Source organism: Misgurnus anguillicaudatus, chromosome 17 (assembly GCF_027580225.2).
Source record: "Misgurnus anguillicaudatus chromosome 17, ASM2758022v2, whole genome shotgun sequence".
Classification (NCBI taxonomy): Eukaryota; Metazoa; Chordata; class Actinopteri; order Cypriniformes; family Cobitidae; genus Misgurnus; species Misgurnus anguillicaudatus.
The window spans coordinates 18,484,007-18,510,898 of NC_073353.2; the positions used below are offsets into that span (position 1 = coordinate 18,484,007).

A 26,892-nucleotide genomic window follows, 5' to 3' on the forward strand; every position below is an offset into this window, starting at 1 on the left:
AGAAGTAATCGATTCTATGTAAATAATGCACAGGCAGATATGGACTTGATATAAAGAAAGATAATCTACTTTAAATATTTACAAAAAATTCTACTTAGAAATCCTAAATCCTAAAAATTAGTTTTTATTGTTTTATGTAAAGAAAAAAGTCACTGCTCTACTCGGCAATCCATTACTTGTGTCTCTGATGCGTGTCGCACACGACCGCAAAGCATGTGGAAGTTCTCATAGCCCATAGAAATAGTATTATTGTAAAAGACTGGAGCTTAAAACTATATCACAGCGACAAAGTATGTAGCGTAATTGTGTTTTACGTAATTACTGATTTTGAACTGTATTACTTAGTATCTGCTTATCTCTATTGAGTAACGTTTTGTGATAAAAGCGAACCACACGTGTGTTTCTGTGCGCAGCATAGCATGGACGTCAAAACATTGATTTTGCGCAATTTTGACTTTTAGAAAGTCTTGCACAAGTAGGGAACAACTTGACAATTAAGTTACAGATCTGTTATTTATCACACTCCTGATTTGTGTCCATAGGTACCTCTGGCTTGCCATGGGCTTGACTAAGCAGTACCTGCGCTATGTGGCAAGCGCTGTGTTTGGGGTGATCGGCAGTCAGAAGTCCAACATCGCTTTTGTGACCATTAGGGGTGGCGAGAAGGGTCGATATGTTGCCGTGGGTGCCTGCGAGCATGTGTTTATATGGGACGTCCGAAAAGCTGAGAAGGTGAGGTCTTAGCTTATTGGGTGACTTGATATCGTTTTTGACAGTCATTACAATGTTACGGTTTGTGTAAGTTCATAAACGTTGCACTTACTTTCTTTTTCATTTCTCAGGTTCTTATTCTTGAAGGTAAAAAACATGAGGTGACATACCTGTGTCCATCTCCTGATGGTGTCCACATAGCAGTGGGCTATGAGGATGGAGGTGTGCGCATCTTCAATCTTCTCAATGGTGAAAGTAACGTCACCTTTAATGGACACAAATCTGCTGTTTCGGTCATCAAATATGATGCACTTGGTGCTCGACTTGTCACTGGTTCGAGGGTGAGACACTTCAGCTGCACCACTACTTTAGTTATTTAATGCAGATGAAATTAAAGGTCACATATAATAAGTGTATATTTTTGTTGTTGTTAGGACACAGATGTGATTGTGTGGGATATCATCAATGAATGTGGTTTGTACAGACTCAAAGGACACAAAGATGCTGTCACACAAGTTTTGTTCTTGGAGAACAAAAACATTTTGATTACGAGGTAACTGATCTGTTTGTTTTATAATAATGAAGTCAAATGTTTACATTTTATAAACGAACATTGCCATGCATGTTGCGAGTGTTCCTGTAGCTCAGTTGGTAGAGCATTGTCTTAGCAGCTCAAAAGGTCATATGTTTGACCCTGGAAACACACATACTGATTAAATGTATACTTTGTAATGCATTGTCAATCACTTTGAATAGCCTTAAATGCATAATTGTAAATATAAAATATATGTTTCTGCAGCTCCAAGGACAGTTTTGTGAAATGGTGGGATTTGGCCACACAGCACTGTTTTAAGACCATGGTGGGACATCGAAGTGAGGTAATTTGGGTCACTGTAGACAGTTAAGACGTGATTAAAATATCAGCACAATACACTATGTGCTTTCTTTTTTGTACATATAATATATGTAAATGTTTAAGAAGTTGTGATTGAAATAATCAGGGCTATTCAGTAACTCAGTAAAAAAACAAAGGCTTTTCTTTGTTTGCTTTTAATGAATGCAGAGACTATCCAGAAATCTGTTTGTGTTGAAAACAGCCTTTTTTCCCAATCTGCAGGTGTGGGGAATGGTCCTTCTAAACCAAGAGAACAGATTGCTGACAGGGTCGGCTGACAGTGAGCTCAGAGCTTGGGACATTGAGTACATACAGGAGGTAATAAGATCTTACTTATGCTGTCACATATTTACATTAGATGCTGACTTGCATTCTGATTTTGGCACACACACACATTTAAGTCAATTTGCAACACTAATGTGTTTGAATATTAATGAAAATCTTGTTTAAATTGACAATAAAGTGTATTCACAGGGCAAGGCTGCAGGGGAACCGCATGAAAAGAAAGTCAAAAATCTTCTGGAGGAGGATGATGATGAGGAAGATGATGGTCTTGAGGAAGAGCCAGAGGTAGTAATATTTCCTCTGTCAAGTTAACATAACATTTATATTTGTCATTTCTATTTAAACTTCTCAAATGTTCATAAATGTTCTGATTTTCTTTTACAGCGGATAGTCAGCTGTACAAAAGCAGGTTCTGTTCTCAGGGAATCTAGAGACAGGATTGTGTCTTTGGTTACAGATGCCAAAGCTAAAGTACTAGCATGCCATGTAAGTAAATTTAATACGTTTTTATTTAATACTTATTTTAAAACCTATTTATTGGCTGATATAACCAGCTTTGAAGAATTTTGCCTGAACTATATGATAGCTCAAAAATAAAATCTCTACAGGGTCTGGATGCTACGCTTGAAGTCTTCACCGTGCTGTCAGAGGAAGAAGTCCAGAAAAAGATGGACAGAAAACTGAAGAAAGCCAAGAAAAAAGCAAAGTAATTTTTGAAATGTGCAAAGTGCAAGACCTTACCCTAGTCCTTTCATTCATGAATAATGTTAATCTGATGGACTTCAATGTTCTGTAGGTCTCAGGAAGGAGGAGAGGATGTACCTGAGCCTGTAGTGGAGAGAAAGTTAAGTGATGAGATCCAGAAACTGGCAAACATAAGGGCTTCATCCAAAATCAGGTATGTTAGTTAGTCTTAATACTTTGGCCTTGTATTTAGATGCGGTCAGAGATTAATTCTTTGAAATATACTTTATTACTCGGCACTCTAAAATGCTTGATTCTGATTGGCCATTTGTGACATTCCAATGTTGTTATTTCAAGATAACAACCGGCTGAAACTAATAAAACACGTCTGCAAATAATTTTGACAGTAACAGTTTAATATTACACAGATGAAATATAAATATGTCTTATAATAACATATATGACATTATATTTACAGATGATTAATCCAAATAGTGTGTTCGTGACATTTGAATGTCTTGTCTTATCTTAAAACTGAAAGTAAACTTTCTTGGAGAGGTCTGTATTCATTAAAAACGAGCAAATAAAATATTTTAAATCAAGGTTTAATGTTCCTTACCTTACTTATGAGGTAAATAGCCATGTAATAAGTGGGATAATGTACAGGCAGAAGGTTATGGTGAAATAAGCCCCTTCAGTGTGATCCAAGACCCTCCGATAACCTGCTGCCTATACATTATTCCTTACTTATGTGACGTCTCAAACGCTGTGTTTGCCTTTTCTTCTTTATTATCTGGCAATGTGAAAAACAACAGAGACCATAGTCAAACACTTTCATGAATAATATTAAACTGGAATTCAGTTATAATTTTGTTTCTGTACCTAAATCTTATCTTTTTCATTTATACAGTAGTCTAATTAGCATAGGCACTACAGACGGTTTCAGCAGTAACAACATAAACAAGCAGCTTTTGTGGTCAACACATGAAAGGGTCTGTGTGAAACAGACCGTGAAACGGTCTATAGACAAAGGATTGATAATAGTTGTTTATTTTTCTGTAGGTCAGTGGACTGCCTTCTGTTTTCTAATGGAGAGATGAAGGTTGCTCTTCTACTTCAGAATAACACAGTGGAGACTTATAACCTGAAGACCACAGAGAAAAGTCCAACTGGCACTAAGACCTCTCGGCTCACGCTCAACGGTCACCGCACAGATGTTAGAACGCTGGCTTTTAGTTCAGATAACATAGCCATCCTTTCTGCCTCCGGAGAAACTGTTAAAGTGTGGAACAGGTGAGTTCGAATGGGATGATGTCCTACCTAAATAATTTAAAGATCTAAATACTTAAATCTTCCTGTATTTTAGCATGGCATTATACAGTAGATTTAAGTTCCTGATGAAAATATTCTCTCTTATCAGGTCCACCTTGCAGGTCATTCGTACTATGGGATGTGAATATGCTCTCTGCTCATTATTTGTTCCAGGGGACAGACAGATCATTTTGGGAACAAAGGTATGAAACAATATACTACATCTCTTACATCCAAAAGTAGGTCAGCAGAATTTGACACCAAACATTGGTTTTTGTGTGCCTCTAAACTTATTCCCCGCCAGCCTTTTTTTTAAAAAGTTGCCCACCCACTAGCATTTTTTGTGATTTTTACACAATTCCTTTCAGGAAAATGTTTTTCTTTAAATAAAAAACATACAAATATATCAAATGAAAGAACAGACCCTCTGCTTTCAAACAAACAAACAAAACAGGAAAAAAAACTTTCATCCTATCTTCATTTGTCATCTTTTTAACCTCTTAAATATAGGTAGGTTTCTTCAAAAATACCACATTTTGAGCAAAAAGCTGAAATAATAGCATTTTTGTAAAGGAATTTTTGTTAGAGATCAGATTCAGAATGATGATTAAAACATACAGTTTAAAATGTTGTAAAATAATTTTTGCTTTAGTTTTTTATAAATTGGGTAAGAGTGCCATCTAGTGGATAATCAGAATTACAGAAAAAACTTGTCAGAAAAGTGTAATTTGCAGGGATTTTTTCCCCCCTAATTGACGAGATAACTCGTCAATGGCAGGGAAAGAGTTAATATGCCAACTTTGAATTTATCATAGATGATTCAGTGATTGGTCTCCACGGCAAGCTTTTTACTTCTGGACCAGCCATATTTCTTTTTCATAGCTTTTGTGGTTTTTTATTTGTCTTCTGTCAGAGTGGGAAGATTCAGATTTTTGATCTGGCCTCAGGCAGCCTTTTGGAAACAACTGATGCCCATGATGGAGCCCTCTGGTCCATGTGTCTGTCTCCAGATCAGGTGAAATATTGATCTCTCAGTGGATCAACTAATCCCTATAGTGAATTTCTGACTCTACTCTAAAATCTTTGTAAGCTGTCAAAGTAGATTTCAGGTTTATGTGAACTCATTTGACCTTTTCACTTGATTTGTGTGTTTGTTGCTACAGCGGGGGATTGTAACAGGGGGTGCTGACAAGACTGTGAAATTCTGGGACTTTGAACTCATAAAGGATCAAGATTCTGGGATGAACAAGTGAGTTATGATGTCCATTCGCATACAAAAATTGTCCTGGCAAACTGTTTGAGTCTCCCATTCTGTTTTGAGCTCTCTCTCAGCTTGGCTTTATTGTATTACTGTTTAAACACACAGGAGACTGACGGTGAAGCACATGCGTACCTTGCAGTTAGATGAAGATGTGCTGTGTGTGCGCTATAGTCCTGACCAGAGACTGCTGGCTGTCTCCCTACTTGACTGTACAGTCAAAATATTTTTCTCAGACACACTAAAGGTAATCCATGAGGAAAGCCTGAATCACTGCAAAAAATGTGTTGCCCCTTGCATGTTAAATCGCTTTTCCATTGCGTCGAACAAGTCGGCTCAGCTCGCTTTATTGCTGTGACATTATCGTAAAAACACAATACAAACAAATGCACTACACATGACTAATGGAGCATTTATATGGAATGATGTTCTTGATTTTTGGCATTTAGATGTTTTTGGGATTAACATTTATGATGGGTGATCATATGAGACATGGGGTCACCGTCTTAGAAATGTGTTTTGAAAGAACACAATATAAACTACACACAAGTGTATTTATGATTTATATGCTAATGCTTTTTCTCTCTTCCAACTTTCTCTAGTTTTTCTTGTCATTATACGGACACAAACTGCCCGTTCTGTGCCTGGACATTTCACATGTGAGTGTATTAACTGAGACTGTACATCCTGCAAGTGTTTTGGATGAATTGGATAATTGTGGTAAATTTATGGGTTTCTGTGTAATTTCACATGACAGCGCTTTAATAGCCACAGGCTCGGCAGACAGAAATGTAAAGATCTGGGGTTTGGATTTCGGAGATTGTCATCGCTCAATGTTTGCACATGACGACAGGTGATTCCTCTTTGTTGACCTTTTCAAATACTTTTTTATGCTTTTGAGTTTGTTTTCTAAAATCTACACTTAGTTATTGCCCTAATGTGCATGACAATTAATCGCAAATTTTTGTTTGTCATTTATGTGTGTGTGTGTGTGTATAATAATATATATATATATATATATATATATATATATATAAATACACACATCCATGTGTATATATTTAAGGAAAAAAATGTGTATATACATTTTATATGTAAGGAATAATTGACGACGGGCCATTGAATTATAAGAAAATAATGCACACCAAGGTGGTAATGCAGCACGACGCGAAGCAGGTGTGCATTATTTTCAAATAATTCAAAGGACCGGAGTCAATTATTCCGCTTATACCACGGTTACCACAAACATTGCTCTGGTGCCTATTTTTAAGACATTTGAAAAGTTAGGTGTGCGGTTTACAGAAAAATAATCAACACCCATAGAACATTTCTCAGCCAATCAGAATGCAGCATTCAACAGACCCGTGATATAAGTATGCATAATTTATATTTATTTTTTTCTTAAAATGATACATGTGTATTTATATATAAATAATTATAATATATGATGTAAACAAAAACTTTTATTCTGCAAACAGTTAGTTGCGATTGTTGTTATGCAGCACTAATTTTATCTTTCATTCTTGCTGCTATTAGTCATACGAACACTGTGTGTCGCTGCAATATGGATCAATGTATTGGCCATCATGGATTGATATTGGAGTGATCTTAAAATAAATCTTGAGAGAAACACCAGAGCTCTGACTTTCCAAAAACATGATTTACGCTAAGCAATAGCACACAGATCCTCTCCACCTGCACTTTCCGCTGTTCACATAGACTGATAGTGATGCATAACTTCCATATGGTTTTCAGTTTCATTTTTAATTAAAGTTATGATGTACGCAGTCCTGACTGATGACAGGTGCAGTGATTTCTGTATTCTGTCAGTTGTCAGCTCTCATGAGCTGTAATGCGATGATGACATCAGTCCAGATGGTTATTTGTAATATCCTGTTTTTTAACTGATGTCTTTATTTTCTAGTGTCATGTTTCTTCAGTTTGTACCCAAAACCCATTTGTTCTTCACTGCGGGGAAGGACAGAAAGATCAAGGAATGGGACGCAGACAAATTTGAGCATATCCAGACGTTGGAGGTGATCATCTTTGATTTGGGGCCAATCCCATTTCTCTGTCTTGCCCCTTCCCCTTCCCCTACCACTTCGTCTTACCCCTAGCCCTTGTCCCTCAAAACCAAGTGTTAAGCGCTAGGGGTGAAAACATACCCCTATGAAATGAGACACCGCTTAATATTTACGGTTACGTCATCAGTGAATCAGCCGCCGAGTTTCTTCTGGCGTCCCTGTGTGATACAGGACGGTATACGTAAAGCACGTACCGATGTCTCCAAAGCAAGTAGTGTTATGCACTGATATCAAACGAAATTCGCTGCTAATGTTAATGGAATTTAGTTAAAACTGTAGACAAGCATGCAGTCCATTCATAGCTAGTTAGAGAAATACGGGAATGTTGTGCAAATCAGCAAATACGGGAATGTTGTGCAAATCAGCAACGTAACGTTAGCGTAGCAAACTAGCGAAATTTTAAAACATTTAAATTAAGAACATAATTCAAATATATATGAACAGGACTGTGTAGAGCACAAAACAAGACGTTAGTAATTTTTAAATTAATTATTAAGCCAAAAATACTTACATTTATGGGACTCTCTGGACGCTCTGGCCGCCATTTTTGCCGGTTGCGCAGTGTATTCTGGGTACCCCTTGGTTTCAAGTAAGCTCGTGGAAATTCTTGGTTTTAAGGGGTATCTACCACTTGCCCTTAGCCCTACCCCTTGATCAAAACGAGAATTGGGATAGCCCTTACTCTCACGTGAACGTGCAAAACTAAGGGGTAGGGGTAAGGGGAAGGGGTAAGACAGAGAAATGGGATTGGCCCTTTGTCAGAAAGACTTTTTTCCAAAAGTCACTGAGGATGGAAGTAGCTGTTATAGACTGAAAGGATAACAGTTACCATACACACAGACCATAGTCATTATGCAGCATAGTCTGATTGGTGATTTTGTTACAAAAGAGGTCATCTGTTAATCCTTAAAGGTCACATATCACACTTTTTTTGGAAATCTCTTGTTATTCTTAAGTACCTATAGAGTAATATTGCATCTTTCATATCCTTGAAGAGTCTTTAGTTTTATCAGATTATAAAACATTATATAGCATTTGTATCGCTATTTTGTAATAAAGGACTTTCACTGTATTTGGGAAAAATCTTTCCGAAACTTGTAAGTGCATTCGGAATGCTTTGTCATACATCCAAGTAGTTATTTAAACCATTGCCCATGTTTAGCATGAGAAACCCATGTCTTTAACTGTGTTACTGTAGTTACCTTGTCAGAATGCATGAAATGTCATAAGACCCCCATAAGCCCCACTTATGTATTGAAAGTGTTGTGTCTTTACAGATTATCATGTGATGTTGGCTGTGTTTGACTCCTGATTGAATATTTCCTAGGGTCATCATCGTGAGGTATGGTGCCTGGCCATCAGCCCCAAAGGAGACCACATTGTCACCTCATCCCATGATAAGTCTCTCAGACTGTGGGAGAGAACGAGGGAGCCCATCATTCTAGAGGAAGAGAAAGAGATGGTTGGTGTTCGATTAATAGAGTATTTTGCAGGACAAATATGACTTGGTTGCTTAAAGATTTAAATATCAACCTCAGGGCAACATATACTTTTGGTTACACCTTATGTTAAAATTATTGTAGTAATACATGTAACAGAGATCACCAAAGGGAGTGCACAATACAGTCCCTCCAGAAAAACGTGATTATGCGATCGCATGATTCAATGTATAATCAGCCAAAGTCTGCATACTTATGCGGGGGCCACAAATTTTAAATAGGCCGCCCTTTCGCTGTATATAGCATATTTCTGCTCGCAAAATATGCGGGGCTTGCATGATTTCATAATCCCCGCATTTTCGTAGCAAAAAGTCATATATATCTTAGCAGAAATTGGAAAGTTGCATTTACTTTACACATGCGCAGCTATGTCCCCTGTTGTCATGGGAATGTTAGGAAGTGAGGTAATTACGCGACGTGAACATCAATGAAAAGCTGTAAACAGTTTTTGCAAGTTCCTGCAATTTTGGCAAGTTCCCGCAATTTTACTGCACAAAATTGCACAAATATCCAGCATATTCCATCACATTTCTTAAGAAAACGTGCCGCAAGATCAAGGATTTTTGCCCGCAACAATCACAAAAAAATCAGCGTTTTTCTGGAAGGACTGACAGTAGACCCATTTAAAGTTACAATTGTTTCTAGTAGTTTGATGTTAGCTATTGCTGCTAGTTTATAACCTAATATTTTATTAAGTTTTGTTGTATAATTATACAACATATTCAATTCAAACTGAAGTACTCGACATTTATTTCTCCTCAGGAGAGGGAAGCAGAATTCGAGGAGTCGCTGGGCAAAGGAGATGAACCTGTGGTAAGTAAACCTCTTAAACCCAAAATATTAGCCATGACTCATGTTTTTGTGTTGTCTGACTGGTTTCTCGTGTGTCTTGAAGGTCCCTGGAGAGACTAAAGGAGAGGCAGAGCATGCTGGGAAGAAGAGCATTGAGACAGTCAAAGCTGTGAGTCTGCAGGACTACTGAGATAAAGATTTCCTCTTCTTTATAAACCGCAGTAAAGAAGTGACAGCCTTGTTCTCCCTTTACAGGCGGAGCGTATAATGGAGGCTATAGAGCTCTATAGAGAGGAAAGTAAAAGGCTGGATGAGCACAAAGTGGCTTGTGAGACCGCAGGGAAGGAGGTGAGATGTATTACAGAAATAAGACATCAAAACATCAAAATTACAGATGTACTTTGTAAATCATGCACCTCAGGATAACAATGTTGATCAGGACTATAAAACATTAAATGATGCTGTTACTTAAATTAGACACTTTTTATGTGTTTTCCAGTTACCGCCTCCTAAGATGAATCCCATACTGATGGCATTTGGAAATGTATCGGTGAGGTTTTGTCATATCCTATTAGGTTAATGAAACACAGCTTTAAAGAGTTACTTTTTTTTAGGTTAATGTCAAATGCATCAGTCTCTTAAAAAAAATGAAATTTAAGAGTGAAACATAACCAAATGTTTCTAATGCATTCCATTGCCTCTGCAGCCCTCTCAATATGTTCTGGAAGTGATAAAGAAGGTTCGGTCCAGGTAAGATCTCATCCTCAGCTCCCCAAAGTCTCATGACATCTCTAGTCATCATCTGATTCCTGATTCTCATCTGTTTGTCTGTCTGTCTTTGTTGTTATAGTGAGCTGGAAGTGTCTCTGCTTGTGCTGCCATTCTATTATATTCCAGATCTGCTGCAGCTATTCAGTGGTTATGTGCAGCAGGGCCTGCAGGTGGAGCTGGTGTGCCGCTGTCTCTTCTTTTTGCTCAGGTACTCATGCACATCCATTTAAAAACCCATATACAGCCACTACGAAAATTGGTTTTGTATGTGGCAACACTTAACTAACTTGTGGTATGTAAAAATTGTTACATTTATTTTTATAATAGAATCGAATCATTTTTAGCATTACTTGAATCTTTAGTGTCCACTGTTTTATTTTACTTTTGTTAAAAGACCATTATGGATGTATTTCGTTATTCGGTGTCGTGATGAAGACAGAAATATTATGACAGTAATAATGTAACAGTTTTATACGCCGCTGTCTGTTTTGAGGTTAATCGCATTTTTTTAATCCTTTAAGACTCAAATATAGAAAAAACTTTGAAAAAAATATTTAACCTTTTATATGTTGTTGTAGGAGTTCTCTAATGCAAAAATCAATGTTTTTTTTTTTACATTTTGATACATTTTTATGGAAATGTTGTATCCTAATATTACAGCATTGGGCCTTTGGTGTATCAGAATTGCTGTGATTTCACTCGCTGTCTTAAGTAAGGAATAATTGACGATGGGCCATTGAATTATAAGAAAATAATGCACACTAAGGTGGTAATGCGGCACGATGCGAAGCGGATTTTAATAACGTCTAAGAGTTACTCTGCACGGTACACTGCTTATGTACCCCAATAAAAGTATCCTATATATCTACATACATAATCACACAATACGCCATAATCAGACAAACCATATTTTTATGAAAAATCATTTATTATTAAAAACGATGCTCAGTTTGTATTTACAAAACCAGATAAACTGAAAGAAAACTGGTATTTACTGTGTTTAGCTGTGTTTACAGACATGTTCAATGGTAGTAATCCCATGTTGTTTATGAAAACTCCTCTCTTTTGGAAACTGTACTCATTGGTGTTATCTGTCAGAGCCGTGATCATGCCTTTTGACACAAACCTTTGGAGGTTCTCCAGTGGTATATGAAAGGAGATGGCATCAATAGTGATGCCAATAACAGAAATATCAGTATTGAGACTGATTAAATTCTTTTTCAGACAGTAATACCTGTCATAGGGCAAAATTGAGCTTATTAATCTTGATGCAAATCAATTCCAATCACATTTATACATTTCAAAAGATTCACATATTCCAGAGAATTCACACACTACTGTCTGGCAAGCTTATTGTCCCCAATTTATAATGCTAATATCACCTATACCCCCCAGCCCACCTTCCAGAACATTATCACCTGTCCCTCATGCAGCAAATAGATATTTGGGCAAACAAAGCCCAGACAAGAAAACAGGACCAGCTAAGAATATTTTATGAATAAAATCTGAATGATCTAGACACATAACTAATCACAGAAAAAAGGCATTTTACTTACGTGATTGTTGATTTATTTAGTCCAGTAAAAAAGGTTATGTTCTTCAAGGCAGGTTTGTAGGTTTTGTAAGTAGGTCAGGAAACAAACCTATTTACAAAGTCTACCATTCAAAATCATTGCAGGGTTAAACATTAGGACTTTTTAGTTTTGTAAATGTGGTTTTAAAGAGAAAAAAAAAACATTTACAGGTATACTTTATATTTATTAGATTTTAAACTGATGTTGTAATATTACAAGAGTGTTTTACAGGGTTAATCAAAGTATTGTGTTTACACGAGGTAAAGTATAATCGCAATATTGCCAGAATCCCATTATAATCGCATTTTGAGGGTGCATGTAAACATGGTCAATGGTGGATTTTTTTATGTGGAAGCCCTAGAGCAAAAGATTATCATATTTGTTAAATACCAAATGTAATGACTAAAGTGACATTTTAAAATAAGTCATTTCAATAACCTTTCCATTGCCATTACAGTGAAATTACTGAAGTGCCCATAAAAAATGCTCAGTTACAAGAAAACATATCATTTACTCAAAACATTTATTTATTAATGTGTTTATAAATATGTTTAACGTGTTGTCAAATAAAAAAAAATTCCAATTGAGTAATAACAGTATCTTTACAGTCCCATGTGATTATGCTCTTTACTAACCGTTTTTAATGCATCATTTCTCCAGAATCCACTTTGGTCAGATCACTAGTAATCAAATGCTGCTGACTGTCATTGATGATTTAAGGACAAACACAATCTCCAAAGTGCGAGAGATCAGGGTCAGTCTGTCTTTTGTTATTTTACATCTCACCATTTAACCATTCAGCTCACGTATGTTAACCGTTCTCTCCTTCTACCCGTTCAGGACATGCTGGGTTTCAACAGCGCCGGCCTTCAGTTTCTGCAACGTGAGATTGAGAGCAAAGAGGACGTGATGTTCTTTGCTGATGCCACGGACCGTTTCCAGGAGAAGAAAAGGAAGAGAAAGAAACGCGAAAGAGCCGTTTTAACCATCACATGAAACCTGCAACTCACATGTGACAATGTTTTTATAAGTTCATATGTTTTTTGTACATGTCTGAAGTCCATAAAAACAATGCTCGGTAGATCTTGTGTGTTTATTTATTGTACTTCAACTATATGAAAGGCTCTGAGGTTCTTATATGATGGCAGTTTAACGCCAATATTTTCTGATCCATTAAGAAGTATAGGTTTTATTTTGAAATCTTTTATGGAACTTGTTGAGGGCTGTTTGTGAATCACAAAGCTTTCATTTGTGAATTCAATGGTTATAGAGACTAAATTAGGGTAATATGCAATGATTTTTGCAGATTTGGCAAAAATAAAAATGGAAACTAATGTGTCCCAAATTAACCAGATAGAGTATGACCTCACGTGACTCTGATTGTGATACTCACTTGGTAAAATCACTTATTTGTGATTTATTTGTTTTCTACATTAAATCATCCTACATAATTTTAAGAACGTTCTGTAAAAATATAACCTTGATATCTAAAATATTGACTGGGTAAGACCATGTCAAATGAAGGTAAAATCAAACTTTAAATCTTATAATTAGATCATGAGACTTTAGGTCACACATATTTTCTGCCATGCTTATTGAAGGTACTGTAAAAGATAATTTGATGAGGACAGATTCTTACTCTGATGTTTATTTAAAAAATCGGTAACACTTTACAATAAGGTTCATTAGTTAACATTAGTTAATGTATTAACTAACATGAACAAACCATGAGCAATACATTTGTTACAGTATTTATTCATCTTTGTTAATGTTAGTAATAGAAATAAAGCTTTAATTGTTAGATCATGTTAGTTCACAGTGCATTAACTAATGTTAATAAGATTTTAATTAAGTATTAATAATTGTTGAAATTAACATTAACAAAGATTTATAAATGCTGTATAAGTGCAGTTCATTATTAGTTAATGTTAACTAATGTAGTTAACTAATGTTAACTAATGAACCTTAATGTAAAGTGTTACCAAAAAATCAATATAAACCTGTAAAACACTGAAGAGTTTTTAGTATTAATAAAATAATTAAATTAGCTCAATCGTTCTCTATGGCCGTGGCAGTGCTGACCTCCTCAAGCTGCAGGACTTTTACAGTGAGAGATTCACACAGACTTTATGGAGCTCATAACCTGCCTGAATTTATAGTTACAAGCTTGTACATACTGTATGTGCCATAATAATTCACTACATGGACAGAGAAACAAAACAATGCAGGCACATATTTCACCGCAGAGATTCACACTCACCTCTCGCACCTTATTCTCCTGCTATGTGTTAACATCCTAATAATTAGTGTTATGGAAATAATGAAACGGATCTTTTTTCAGACCTGTTCAGCAGCAATGAAAATAGCAAATGAAGTGTGTATTTATAAAGTCGTAAAAAGTCTTGCAGCATTTTATGAGACTAGTCCGGGTCTCAAAACTATAAATGTCACACCTACCAATATTAAAAATTCCTCAGAAAAAGTTAAACACCAGGGAACAGGTTTTGTATTAATCCCTCTTGAACTGGACGTGCTAATCACACACAGGCTTGTTTTATAGAGCAACACGTGAATTTTTATTTAATCGCATAGCAACCATTGATTTAGCATCCATATTGCATGATGAAATTCGAATAGACATTGGAAAATTACACTTCTTAAATATCTCATAAACATCTACATTTATGGTTCACTGAAAAAATGATTCATTCAATTTACTCAATTTTTTTAAGGTAAGTGGTCGCAATCAATTTATTTAAGCTACATTTAAACAACAACAACAAAGAAATTAGAAAAATAAAACAAAACAAAAAACTTTTGTTTAAATGTAGCTTAAATAAATTTAATGCACGCACTTACTTTAAAAAAATTTAGTAAATTGAATTAATAATTTTTTCCAGTGTTCTGAACTGCTTGTTTAATTGTATGGTAACTTTTAAAAAGGTCCTAATATGTAACATTTTGGTAAAGATATGTATCTACCAATGTGAACCTTGGTACCAATATGGAATTTTTTGAAAAGGTACCAGTGACAACTTTTGTACCTTCTTGTACAGAACAATAGTGGTCCTGGGCTGAATCAGGAAATAATTTTGTTTAATACTGTGCCTGATATTTTTCATGGCAATAAGAGAGCGCTCATAACATCCACAGCATAGAGAGTGTTCATGAAACGTCCATGACATCTCCATAGTGTTCCAACACTTGAGTCATCTGGCTGACTTAAAACGTCTACTGGCCATTTTTCACCTCATATTTTTTATTTTATTACTTTGACTGGAAATCAGTGATTGTGTCACTACTTAATGAAAACAAAAAATTGAACTAAATTAATATATATAAAATAAGTTTGAGTTTGGGAAAGTAATAAATTTTAAATTAAAAATTTTAAGTAAAACTTAAAGAGGAGTCTTTTTTTTTTAGAAACGTATAACATTCAGCAACTTGAAGTTAACAGGTTTAATGGCTTATGGATCACACCACAGCAAGGTTCAAACTTACAATCTTTAACCATGTTTTAGAATTTAATCTATCATTTCATGTGAGTAATATGATTTGGGTTATAATGCACTTGAATGAAATCCACAGCCGATTAGGATTAAATTAAACCCAAAAACACTGCTTTAGGAGGCTTGAGTGGTTATCAAGCCACAAAGGCTGTCAATCTATCAAATATTTAGAGAAAGCAATCTATTTAATGAAATTATGTGACAAATGTAATTAGTGTAGACTAATACATTGTGCTGGTAAGTATGAGTAGTTTATTATATGACTTCATGAAACACTGGGTGGCAGCATTGCCTTTCTTAAATTCATCCAACTCCTCTGTTTGAAATGCTTTCTCAATTGCAGATCTTTTTTTACTGAATTAGTGGATGGGACCTTTTCATTGTATCAACAAAAAAATCAACTATTGTACTCTTATTTCAGTTTTATCTTATACTTATATAAAAATTTTGCACAGAGTTGGCTGAATTTTATTTTACTGCAAGGTGTACTGTAAAAAGTAAAAGTTGGATCTACTTAAACAAATGACTTCATTTGGTAACATTTAAAAAATAAGTTTATAAATAAAATGTTCACTTAAAGTGAGACAATTTAAGGTGAATTTTTTTTTAAATGACTTCAATTGGTAACACTAACACTCAACTTAAATTTTTTTACCTAAAGTGAAAAAAAATATTTTTTTAGGTGTTTACAATTATAATTATTGTTACCAATTGAGTTTAATCCAACATTCACTTTTTACAGCGTATACTTATAATTGTGTGTGTGTGACATATAAAAAACTTGAATCTTGCACTTAGTATTACAATACGTGCAGTGCACTCAGTGCTGCTTGACTTCATCTGTAACATCTGTTATCAGTGTGGACTGTGTAACTGCTTTACTATTTAAAATTATAATTAAATATATTTTTTATGAACTAAAAGATGCAGCTTACCAGCTAGAACTCTGAATCACCCTTACAATAAATTAAACTTGTATTTTGTATTAACCAATGCATTATTTTGACTGTAGTAACCATGGTTGTTGGTTTTAAATGTAATTAAACCGTGGTTAATTTTCATAAGGTCACTATAGTTTTGTACATTTTCATTTATGCATTTGGCAGACGCTTCTATTGAGAGCAACTTAAATGTTTAAATGTTATCAGCAGGTAAATTTTATCAGCATGTGTTCCCTGGGATTCAAACCCAAACCGACACAAACCGAGCTCCTCCATTTATAAATGTCTTTTAAAATGTTTTTCTACCTTTCACACATTTTATTCACCCTCTCACCATCTATCAGGGCTTCATCTATCAATCCCAGGTGGCAATTGCAATGTTAAAAGGTAACTCAAACAGTCACTTCCTCCATAAATGTATATGGTGCAACAGATTATCTGTGGTACACTGTTTACTTTAAAATTTCTATTAAGAAAGATTCAATTTCAGAATTGAATTTGGTGTCAGATGGTCTTTTTCGTTTGCTACACACGGATCAACCAAAGGTGAGGGGACCGGTTGTGGTTTCAAAGTGCTCTATTGCTATGTCAATCCCATTTGAACCATGAACCCCACCCCACTACATCCCCACACAAAGACATTTTTAAGAGCTCTCCCCAGAAATCCACACAGCTGATGTAATTAGTCATTTTAAAGTCATGCACTTCGTAATACTCCCTATAAACAGACATTCAATCCTTTACTCAATGTTCACTGTTTATTCTGCCCTTTTACAATCTGTTCTGGAGCGCTCTCTGTTTATTCTTTTCCAACAATAATGCTTCTTTATTACCACAGAGGAATGTCCAATTGTCCAATTAAACAAGGAAAATAAATACAGATTGATTATTGACGCAATTCTAAAACTACTTTTGCAATGGCACAAAAGATTGACATTTTTAAAGATTTATGGTGCGAGTACAGCGGGGTGAAAAATACAAAAATATCCTCGACATGTTTTTCAAAGGTTGGATTTACATCATTATCTAAATATATCCTGACATAAATCTGTATTACAAAAGCAAGGCAACCTACTGTTTGATTGAATCCTGCTAGTAAATGTGAGCAACTGTTTTTAGTAAAAATATTGACAATAATCTGTGTGTCTATAAATCATAATGCCTAAAATTAGATCAATTCATATACTTATACATATAGGGGCTTATATATATTTTACCCTAAAATATGTGTTAGGAATTAAACAGTCATAGTCTGCCAAAAGCAACCATATTTTACACAAATTATAGGTCTGCTTTTTAGTTAGTGTGTCAGGTACTTGTACTATAAATGTCAATCATATACAAATAATTGAAAGAGTTAGAGAAAGCTCAAATGTCCTGAACTAAACATTGTTTCAAATGTCAATGTAAGCACACACAACAGATGCACAAATCTTCAGAGAACTGACTATATGGTGAGAAAAGATCCGACTTTACCGCCCCGTTTCTAACTAATTAAATGGTTGAACGCAATAGAGACTCTCACAGCTGTATGTTATACACCCCTTGTGTCTGCTGTGCCATTTAAGAGATGTCTACAGATACTTTATGGGCTACATAGATGTTTTCAGTATAACAAATGAAGGCTATAGTTGTCACATGAGTATATGATGTCACATGTTTTACTTAATTTGACTACAGTTGTTCAAAATATTTGACTTTTGTGTTTAAGGAGCTTAAACGGCACCTCCATCAAAAATAAGATAATAATATTGACCGAATGCTCTTGGCACGTATTACTTTCGCTTCAGATCCCCTTAATCCACAGGTCATTCAGAAATACTGGTTTGTAGGCAGAATCCATTAAGAGTTTGATAAAAAATACATAAAACATGACATTGACAGACAACTTAACCTCCCAAAAATGAAATGTTGGGTTTAATTAAACATATTATGTCAACAGGTTTCAAGCATTTTTTAAGTAATCTCAACAAACAATAATTTAGTTAATTTTTACAAAAGAGGTTTAAGTAAACTTAACTAAGCTTAGTAGAGTAAACAAACAACAATTGTTAAAATAAGTGTATATGAAAAAAATAATTAATGATGACAAAAAATAATGCCATTTTATAAACTCACTTGCTCACGTACCTATCTAATGGTGCTACACTTCTGCAAGAGGGTACCAGAACAACAATTACCCATAATACACTGCAAAATCCTCAGCAAGTCTGTATTGGTTGTATTAATCTGTTACTTTTATGCAACAATGTTATGTTGGCTGAGCAAATAATTTTAAATTAAAGCTGACAAGACACTTTTTGTTGAATGAACTAGATTAAATTAAGTTCACACTGTTAAATTGATTTTTTTCAAGTAATCACAACATGAAAGGATTAAGTAAAATTGACAAAAGATCCGACACATGAATCGAACCATATATTTTCTCAGTAGAAATAAAAATGGAAACACTTATTAAACTTGACATTATAAAATTATCCACAAGATGTATTCACTATGTGACAACTAGCCCCGGTCAGAATATCATTGGGTTCAGCTGTCCAGCAACAGGTGTGGTAACGAAAGTCAAACATCCGTAATTTTGAGCTGAGGATCAGAAGGGATAATGGGATCTCCTGCCATGGGAATCTCTTTGTTTTGTCCACCGATATGTTTGGATTTGTATGCTGTTGGAAACAGATGTAATTATCTCCAATTAATGGATGTTTGTAATGGTCGCAAGGGTCTGATTATGTAAACATCCTTGTGAGGAAAACCTGAGACATCCAAACAGTGCATAAAGACAACAGCATAATAATATGTGTCTGTGTATCAGTGTTTCTGAGCCCAAAATTTTGGAAATATCCTAAAGAGCATTCAAAAACACGCCTCTTAGATGAATTACTGCCAACAAGACGTAATCTATTCGTGGGCATTCTGTGAAGAATTAAAAGTAAACCAGGTCAAAAATTAGCCATAAAACCTTATTATACCAAAAAAGTCAGTGAAAAAGGTTGAATTCATTAGGGTTTTTCTTTATAGAGCTAACATGTGGACTGGACTCTGAGCTCCACATGTCAGAATTGCCTTTGGGGATGCGATGCTCGTGCTTGACATGGGTATGGTCAGTCTCTTTAAGGTTTACTTCTATTTTTTTAAAGGAGACGGACAAATAAAAATGTCTTAAAGGCATGCAAGCTGTCACAACCATCCCTCCCCCATGCTATAGCGTTGCGAAGACCACCCAGAACGACCAGCAATCTGTCAATCATCAAGCATATAACTTTATTTTTATAGATTACGCAGTAAAACTTTCTCAAATTAGCACTAAAGATTCCACATTTGCAAACCAAGTGATAAGCACACATCAACCAGCCAAAAATATTGAATTTTCAGACAAGCAGTGCTGAAAAGCATTGTGTTTCTGCAGCTCAATGATAGAGCATTGCGGTAGCAGCGCAAAAGGTTGTGGGTTTAATCTCAGAAAACACACATACTGATAAAATGTATAGCTTGTAATGCACTAAAAGTTGCTTTGGATAATAAATAAGTGTGTGCCATATGCATACATTTAGATGTAATCAAAAAGAAAAACATTAATTTCCATGCATGTTCAAGTTGCTATTTGATGATTTGTGCTTGTGCTAATCTTATATAGCCAAATAGCTTTTCACAAGCAAAACCATCATGATTGTTGTGATGAAGCTGGTTTGTCAAAGTGAAGCTTTCCATTAAGACCAGCACAGAAAAAAACAGCGCATGTACGCTGGTCTTTACATGGACTGTACCAGAAAGACATGTTTTGTACACCACTTCCCTTCCATCTGTCAACACAAAAGGATTGAGACATAGATCTCGCTCTAATCTTTTGGCCAGTGATCACACCTCGGCCAGTCCCACATCACAGGGGCCCCTGCATCCCCATCACGCTTCTGAGAGGCAAGCGGGCAGCCCGAGAGCCCCAGGGTTTGGTGTAATCCTGCACTAATAACATCTCAACACCGCAACATCAACACACACTAAGAGGCCCAGAACCTTCCCAACAACCCCTTACAACAAAGGCAGATGCACTGACTGCTTCATATTAGTATTTAATTAAGTTAAAGAGCAAGGTCTTCGATTCTCTCTCTCTCTCTCTGTCCATGTGTGGAGCAACAGCCCTGCTAAAGTTGTCTATTCCTCTGTGCTGGAATTCCGATGGTCTGCCATCACCGCTCCGATTCGGAGGCTGGGCCTCCTGCAGCCCCTGGCCAAAGTTCACTCATGTGATTAATTCAATAAAACTATTAGGAGTGACCCCCCATTTGAGGTACTGCACAAACAAGCACACACACACACACACACGTACCCTGAGGCACGCTCACACTGAAAGATCTCTGCTTAGCACCTCCAAGTTACAGATAACCTTTTTAGCACTGACTAAACAGACCCAGGCCCCATCTCCAGAGATCTGCACCAGACCTGCAAGAAGAGCGATACAATCTCTTTGATACTTCGTTAGTTGTTTTGTCAGCAGGAGAATAACAGAGATCTGTTCAGTTCAGCGAAAGAACTACGTCTTGTTTTGGTCCCTTTCTTTAATTTTCTCGTGTGATTTTTGGTGTCTTGAGTTTCATTATATCTGGCCAGTGTGTCACATGGCAATAAATCTCTCGAAGCAATAAAATGTCTCGCATGCTTCAGTTACATCGCCGTAGTGTTTTTGTGTGTCATTATTACAGGGCCCCATGAAATTAAAACAGTTTAAATCTACCATTTGACATTTTACAGTACAGACTCTTTTATTGTGGAACTTACAGTAGTATTTGATTTCAACCCATTTCGAATCTCATTATGACTGGAATATTTATACAGCGAGATTCTTCTTTCCACACTATTTGCAGAAGGGATTTAACTGTCCCTCTCTCGTATGGAAATTTCAGCTCAAAGGGATGTAAAATCACACTTCACTGAGGTCCTGCATGGGCAGAAAGCCACATAACAGAAGAAGGAAGTGGCTTGGTTTAAGAATGCTTGGCAACAAAATTGACATTGGCCTTAAAACGTTTTGGTGCTTGCTTTATTTCACTTATTTATTTTATATGGGTCAGAACTAAATAAATCAAACAGATTTGGAACAACATGGCACATAGCTTTCAAAGGGTAAACCTCACTAAATTGGGTTTAGTTGGTTTTAGAATATACAACACATTTAAAATGGTTTAGTGTTATTGCATTAGACGACAAAAATGTTATTAAAGTTAAAATTGATTTTAAAATGAGAGTAACTGAAAACCTGAATCACTTTTTAGTAGGATAATATTGTGTGGAGAGTGTTCGTTGAATGAAGACTGACTACTATCTCTTTAAGTGCTCTGCAAAATAAAGTCATACATACGTATGGGTTTGGATCAACATGCGATTCAGTAAATGATAACACTTCTTTGACTTAACTTTCTTATAATGTGATATTTCGTAATTTTTTAGAACTTGAGTGAGTGTGAGTTACGACCTCTCCAGACTTATTGGAGTTAATATTTTCTCTCTCAGCACCCTGACCCTTTCTAAGAAGTCTGACTGCTTCATTACTGCAGTTCTACATCTGCTGTATTCTGATAGGCCCAGATCCTCTTCCCATATTTCAACATCTCAGTAAATTTAGGCTGCTGGGGTCCAGGGTTAAGAGATAGGTCCTTGCTTGTCATTTGGTAAGTGTGGCAACTTTAAGGAAGTTAAAACACAAGGCATTTTCCGAACAACACACTCTCAGAAAAAAGCTACAAGAAGGTGGGGCGGTACCTTTTCAAGGTATGGGTCCATATGGGTACCTCAAAGGCACACTTTAATATCTTAAAATATACCGTCCCAATGACAACTTTTGTACCCTTTATCTGAGAGTGCATTTATGCACCCTTGAAGCAAGGGCGGAGCCAGACATTGTAGACATTGGGGGCTTAGCCCAAATCTAGGGGTTTCAAAGCTTGGTCCCCTGTTGATATTTTTTCTCCATTTACGGCAGCTTTATAAACTATTTTTTAATCTAAGTGTTCTCTGTATTGTCCAGTGTTGGGTGTAACTAGTTACTAAGTAATTTGTTACTGTAATTTAATTACTTGAAAAAGTAATGTAAGGGATTACTCTTATTTTTCTTGTAATCGAATTACAGTTACTTCTGATGTAACTAAATACTGTCTATGGACTGTAGAACAATTATGTATACTATAATAAATAGTGGATTTAACATGGTTTTAGTTTACAATTCTCACTATTAACTAGTTGATTATTAGCATTAATATTACTGAGATGTTGACTGTTTTTTAATTTAGTAGGCCTACTTAAATAGCACATATTAATGCTTGATTCTGCAAAACCTTATTCTACACCCTTAACCCTCCCCATTTCTACAAATACTTAAAATAAACAACTACTTTAGTATTAATAAGCAGTAGTTGGAGTATATTGAGGCAAAAGTAGTTAATAGTTAATTAATAGAGAGAAATGAACCCTAAAGTGGGACCAGAATAATTGATGTACTTTTATATACAGTATTGTTTCTTCGAGCCATTTCAAGCCTCTCCTTGTATCATGTACTAAATAGGATTTAGAAAGTAATTAGTAATAATTAAATACTTTTTGGAGTAATTTGTAAAGTAATTTAATTACATGATTGAAGATGTAATTAGTAACTAGTAATTAATTACTTTTTTGACTAATTTACCCAACACCGGTATTGTCATTTTGAAACTGCAACATAACAAATTTTGACAATGATACTTTAACTTCTCTTATCCAAAAATAGGCAAACATGTTTGCTGAAGGCTAATCCAGTAACTATAAAGCTACATAAGAATAACAATTTTTGACTTCATTGACAGAACAATTTCTCACCTGCTTATGAAAGCGTTTCTCTCTCTTTCTCTCTATCTGTCTGTCTGTGATCTCTCTCCACCCTCCTCTCTTCCTATTTGCACTGACAGTTATCACACATAAGGATATTTTAATGTAAGAGATTGGGGATTCACATTTTATAACTGTCTATCAATGTATTTCTGAGGTAAAATCATTGCGAATTTCAAATGCATATGGACAAAACATACCTAACTAACTATATACTTTCTCACCTTCTTACTTCTGACGTCTTTAAAAATATAAATCGTATATCCATCTATAAAAAATTATATATGCAACAATGAGCAAGTTTTTTCAAAGTTTTAATTCACTGTTATTAAATGTACTTTAAATACGTTACCAATGACCAATGAGGCAGACTAGACCAGAGCACCACAGTAAGTTAGACGTTAGCCATGCAGATAATATATCAGTTGACGCTATTTAACAGTATTTACATCACATAACTATAAATATACACTTACAGTAATAACGAAGGCACTGTAATAATAAAGACACTTTGAAAATGCGTTTACTGTGGGTAGATTCAGAATGTTATTTTGCCTTCAACACGCATCTCTTATTCATTTTCAGTTGAGTGGGGGACCGGAGAGTTAAAGCTGAGTGCCGCCACCTAGCGTCCTGGATGAATTCATTTTACAGATCTGAAAAGATTCGGGGCTTTTGACAAAACATTCGGGGCTCGAGCCCCAAAAGCCACCCCCCCCCCGCTCCGCCCCTGCCTTGAAGGGCTTTTGCGAAAGGGACGCCATTTATAGGGGCATTCCAAACAAACATCTGAATCCCTTCACAAAGGGCCCTTACCAGGGCAGGACTTACCAGGGTGGAGGCCCCTGGGCTTGAATAAATTTTGGGCCCTACACTCTCAGAACAAAAGGTACAAAAGCTGTCACTGGGACGGTACCCTTTAAATGGGTCCTAATATTTACCATTTAGGTACAGATATAGGTTTGTACCCATTATATGCGCTCTTTAAGGTGTACTATTTGAAAGGGTACCACCGCAGTGACAGCTTGTGTAAATTATATTCTGAGAGTGCACATACAGTAAACAACCTAAAATAAAAAATATATCATAGAACTATATTATATGGAAGTTTCCTGACAGGGCTTAGATTAATCCAGCACTTGGCCTATTGCTAGGTTATATATCAGATCATTCAAGTAGTTTTTACAAACAAACCTTACAAAAACATTACTGGTGTGCATCTTGAGACAAAACAATGGCAATGATATATGTTAAGATATATCAGTGCAAGATGTGTTTAAATTAAGACAGATCAAACATGCATTTTAGTCTTGGACTAGGATAAGACCTGACTAGGAAACTGCCCCTATAGGCTATCTCTAAAACAGAACATAAGCCCAGTCTAAAATTAAATAATGTATTTTTAGGGATGTCACAAATCCAAATTAATCATTCACATTTTAAAAAATACCCCATAACAACATTTAAAATCATTGTGTTAGACTTAGCTTAAGAAAAGAATAATAAGTCTTGATAAACATTCACCTTATTACACACCATATAATGTTATTAAACATAATCAACAAGTGTATTTTTTGCAAATAGCGTACAAGTAGAGCAGTGTTTAGAATGAAAAAGAAAAGATTTTAGGATGTTATTTAATAATTACGACAAGAACATCATGCAATATTAGACACCAAAAAACTAAGTGAAGAAGATGGTCATTATTTAATTTGTGGGTCTGATATGAACGTAATACATTAAAACCTTAAACGTAGATATAAAAATGAACACTTTTCAGAAGTTTAAACTGTGATTCTGTTAGCAAACATGCTGAAAGAGAAACTGCACGTAGGCTAGCTAGTGGATTATATCAAAAACCATGAGGGCATCAACATGGCCATGATTTAGTGTATCCTCATCTCCAGATGAAGTAATAAACTGGACTGATGATTTAAATGTTGACATGTGCGTTGTTAACTCTCCGGATTTTGTTATGTTTCGTAGCTCTGCTCCACTCGTTCACGTCTCCACAGGGACTGTTTGGTTACAGTGTCGTGTGAGCTTCAGACTGCGAGCAGATGGATTTCATTTGGAGCTACGCAGACCGCTTGTTGATGTCAAAGTACCGCGAGAGCGATTAGTAAGCAGATTTCTCCGTGTGATTTCCCGGATCGCTCTCGCGGTACTCTGATGTCATTCATCTGGCTGTTGTTGAACCACATGAATACACCCGTCTGCTTTACAGTCACTTTTGCGCCGTGATAATTTGATTTCATATGATGTTTGGATCGCGCAGTGCCGCATGAAGTCAAAGGCACCAAATACCAAATAGCCGACTGTATATGAGGTTAAACCCGCCAAAGTAGCAAAGTGGAGCATGCGAATGGTGAGTGATTCAGATGTCAATTTATGAATGAATGTGTGGTTTGTCACACACTGTTAAGTATTCTCGCGCTTTTTTAAATGGGTATACAGAAATCCTTGACCATTCCTAGTAGTGGATATACTGCGTATACCGGCGTATCACGTTAGATTACAAACAAACAAGAAAAAACAGAGTTACAAGACCATAGCCTACTCTAGTAATATTTTTCATACTGAGCGCTTCATTTTCGCGTTGCTCTTTCTCTTGCTCATTCATGACTCCCATTTCGCGTACTCGCTATTATACTATGGGTTTCAAAAGCAGTAAACTCAGCGCGTCATATTCAGCACCAAGATGACTGACATATATATTAACTAATTAAATGCAGAAACAAACAATTCCGCATCAACCAATAGGCTGTAAAATAAAAAATGAAAACGACTGAACAAATCAAATGAACGCAAGCACGGAGGCCCCTATTGGCCGGGGCCCCTGGGCTCAAGCCCAATCAAGCCCAATGGTAAGTCCGGCCATGGCCCTTACAGATATCAGTAAGCAAAGTGTACATGCCATGGTCACTTAAGAAAGTTTTGATTGTGATCGCGTGATCTTGGGTAGCCAGTTCTCGCAATGCATTTTAAAGAAAATTCAACTTCAAAGTAGAATTATTCAGTTTGTCGTTATTTTAATTGAATACCCAATATTGATCTGAGGTATAGTTTAAACTGTAGGAAAGTGTTTATTAGCTGCTGTGTTTATCAACATGCTGTATCTACCAATGGCGGCCGGAGACTTCTTTTTTCAAGGGCCCTCGATGCAAAGTTCGTCACAACATGTAACTTGTCGTGTGTGGTTCATAATTTGTGCATTACGTGTCTTGTCAAAATAAGTGCCTGCTGCAGACGCATCTAAAGGGTTTATTATAAAAGAGACGCTCGAGTTTGCCAGATACTCGCATAATCTCATGCTTAATTAGAGTTTACTGCTAAGTGAGTGTCTTGCGTGTATTTTGTAAATGTGAGTGTCTCTTTTATCATAAACAGTTTTGACATGTGTGCAGCAGGTACTTATTTTGACAAAACATATAATGCACATGGTTCACATGACACAACAAACACATATTTTGAAAACACGAGCAACACACGATACTCCAAACACATATTTTGAATTTGTGGCCATCGTAAGAGCAGTCACCAGCCGCGACTGGTATCTACTTTTAACACCAAGCAGGGTGAAACCAATCAGTTTGAAATAGAAAAAAAGAAAGACATGAAATATTAAAAAAAATATTTATATGCAACAACTGAATCCATGCGCAGGTGCAGCGTTGTCAAGGTAACATTGGTCTGTCAGTCACTTCGCCAAGGGAAATCTAA

The 26,892-nt window shown here is 35.9% G+C and overlaps 1 protein-coding gene and 1 long non-coding RNA gene across 2 annotated transcripts; one reads left to right on the forward strand and one right to left on the reverse strand.

Moving 5' to 3' along the window:
• The first annotated feature begins 138 nt into the window (after window positions 1-138).
• Window positions 139-12,945, forward strand: wdr3 (WD repeat domain 3). Its single transcript, XM_073855082.1, has 27 exons — window positions 139-290; window positions 543-732; window positions 843-1,052; window positions 1,146-1,264; window positions 1,511-1,589; window positions 1,829-1,924; window positions 2,081-2,176; window positions 2,276-2,377; window positions 2,500-2,597; window positions 2,688-2,789; window positions 3,638-3,868; window positions 3,996-4,089; window positions 4,800-4,901; window positions 5,050-5,135; window positions 5,253-5,391; window positions 5,747-5,794; window positions 5,888-5,997; window positions 7,069-7,180; window positions 8,556-8,690; window positions 9,490-9,540; window positions 9,623-9,688; window positions 9,775-9,867; window positions 10,019-10,069; window positions 10,226-10,269; window positions 10,370-10,498; window positions 12,525-12,618; window positions 12,705-12,945. The coding sequence occupies exons 2-27, from the start codon at window positions 559-561 to the stop codon at window positions 12,858-12,860; spliced, it is 2,817 nt and encodes a 938-aa protein (XP_073711183.1). The 5' UTR covers window positions 139-290; window positions 543-558; the 3' UTR covers window positions 12,861-12,945.
• A 9,984-nt stretch (window positions 12,946-22,929) lies between these two features.
• Window positions 22,930-23,882, reverse strand: LOC141350199 (uncharacterized). The gene is made up of 3 exons (XR_012358185.1): window positions 23,522-23,882; window positions 23,394-23,437; window positions 22,930-23,242 (listed from the first exon to the last, which is right to left on the reverse strand). It is a non-coding gene; the product is annotated as an uncharacterized lncRNA (long non-coding RNA).
• Window positions 23,883-26,892: the final 3,010 nt, after the last annotated feature.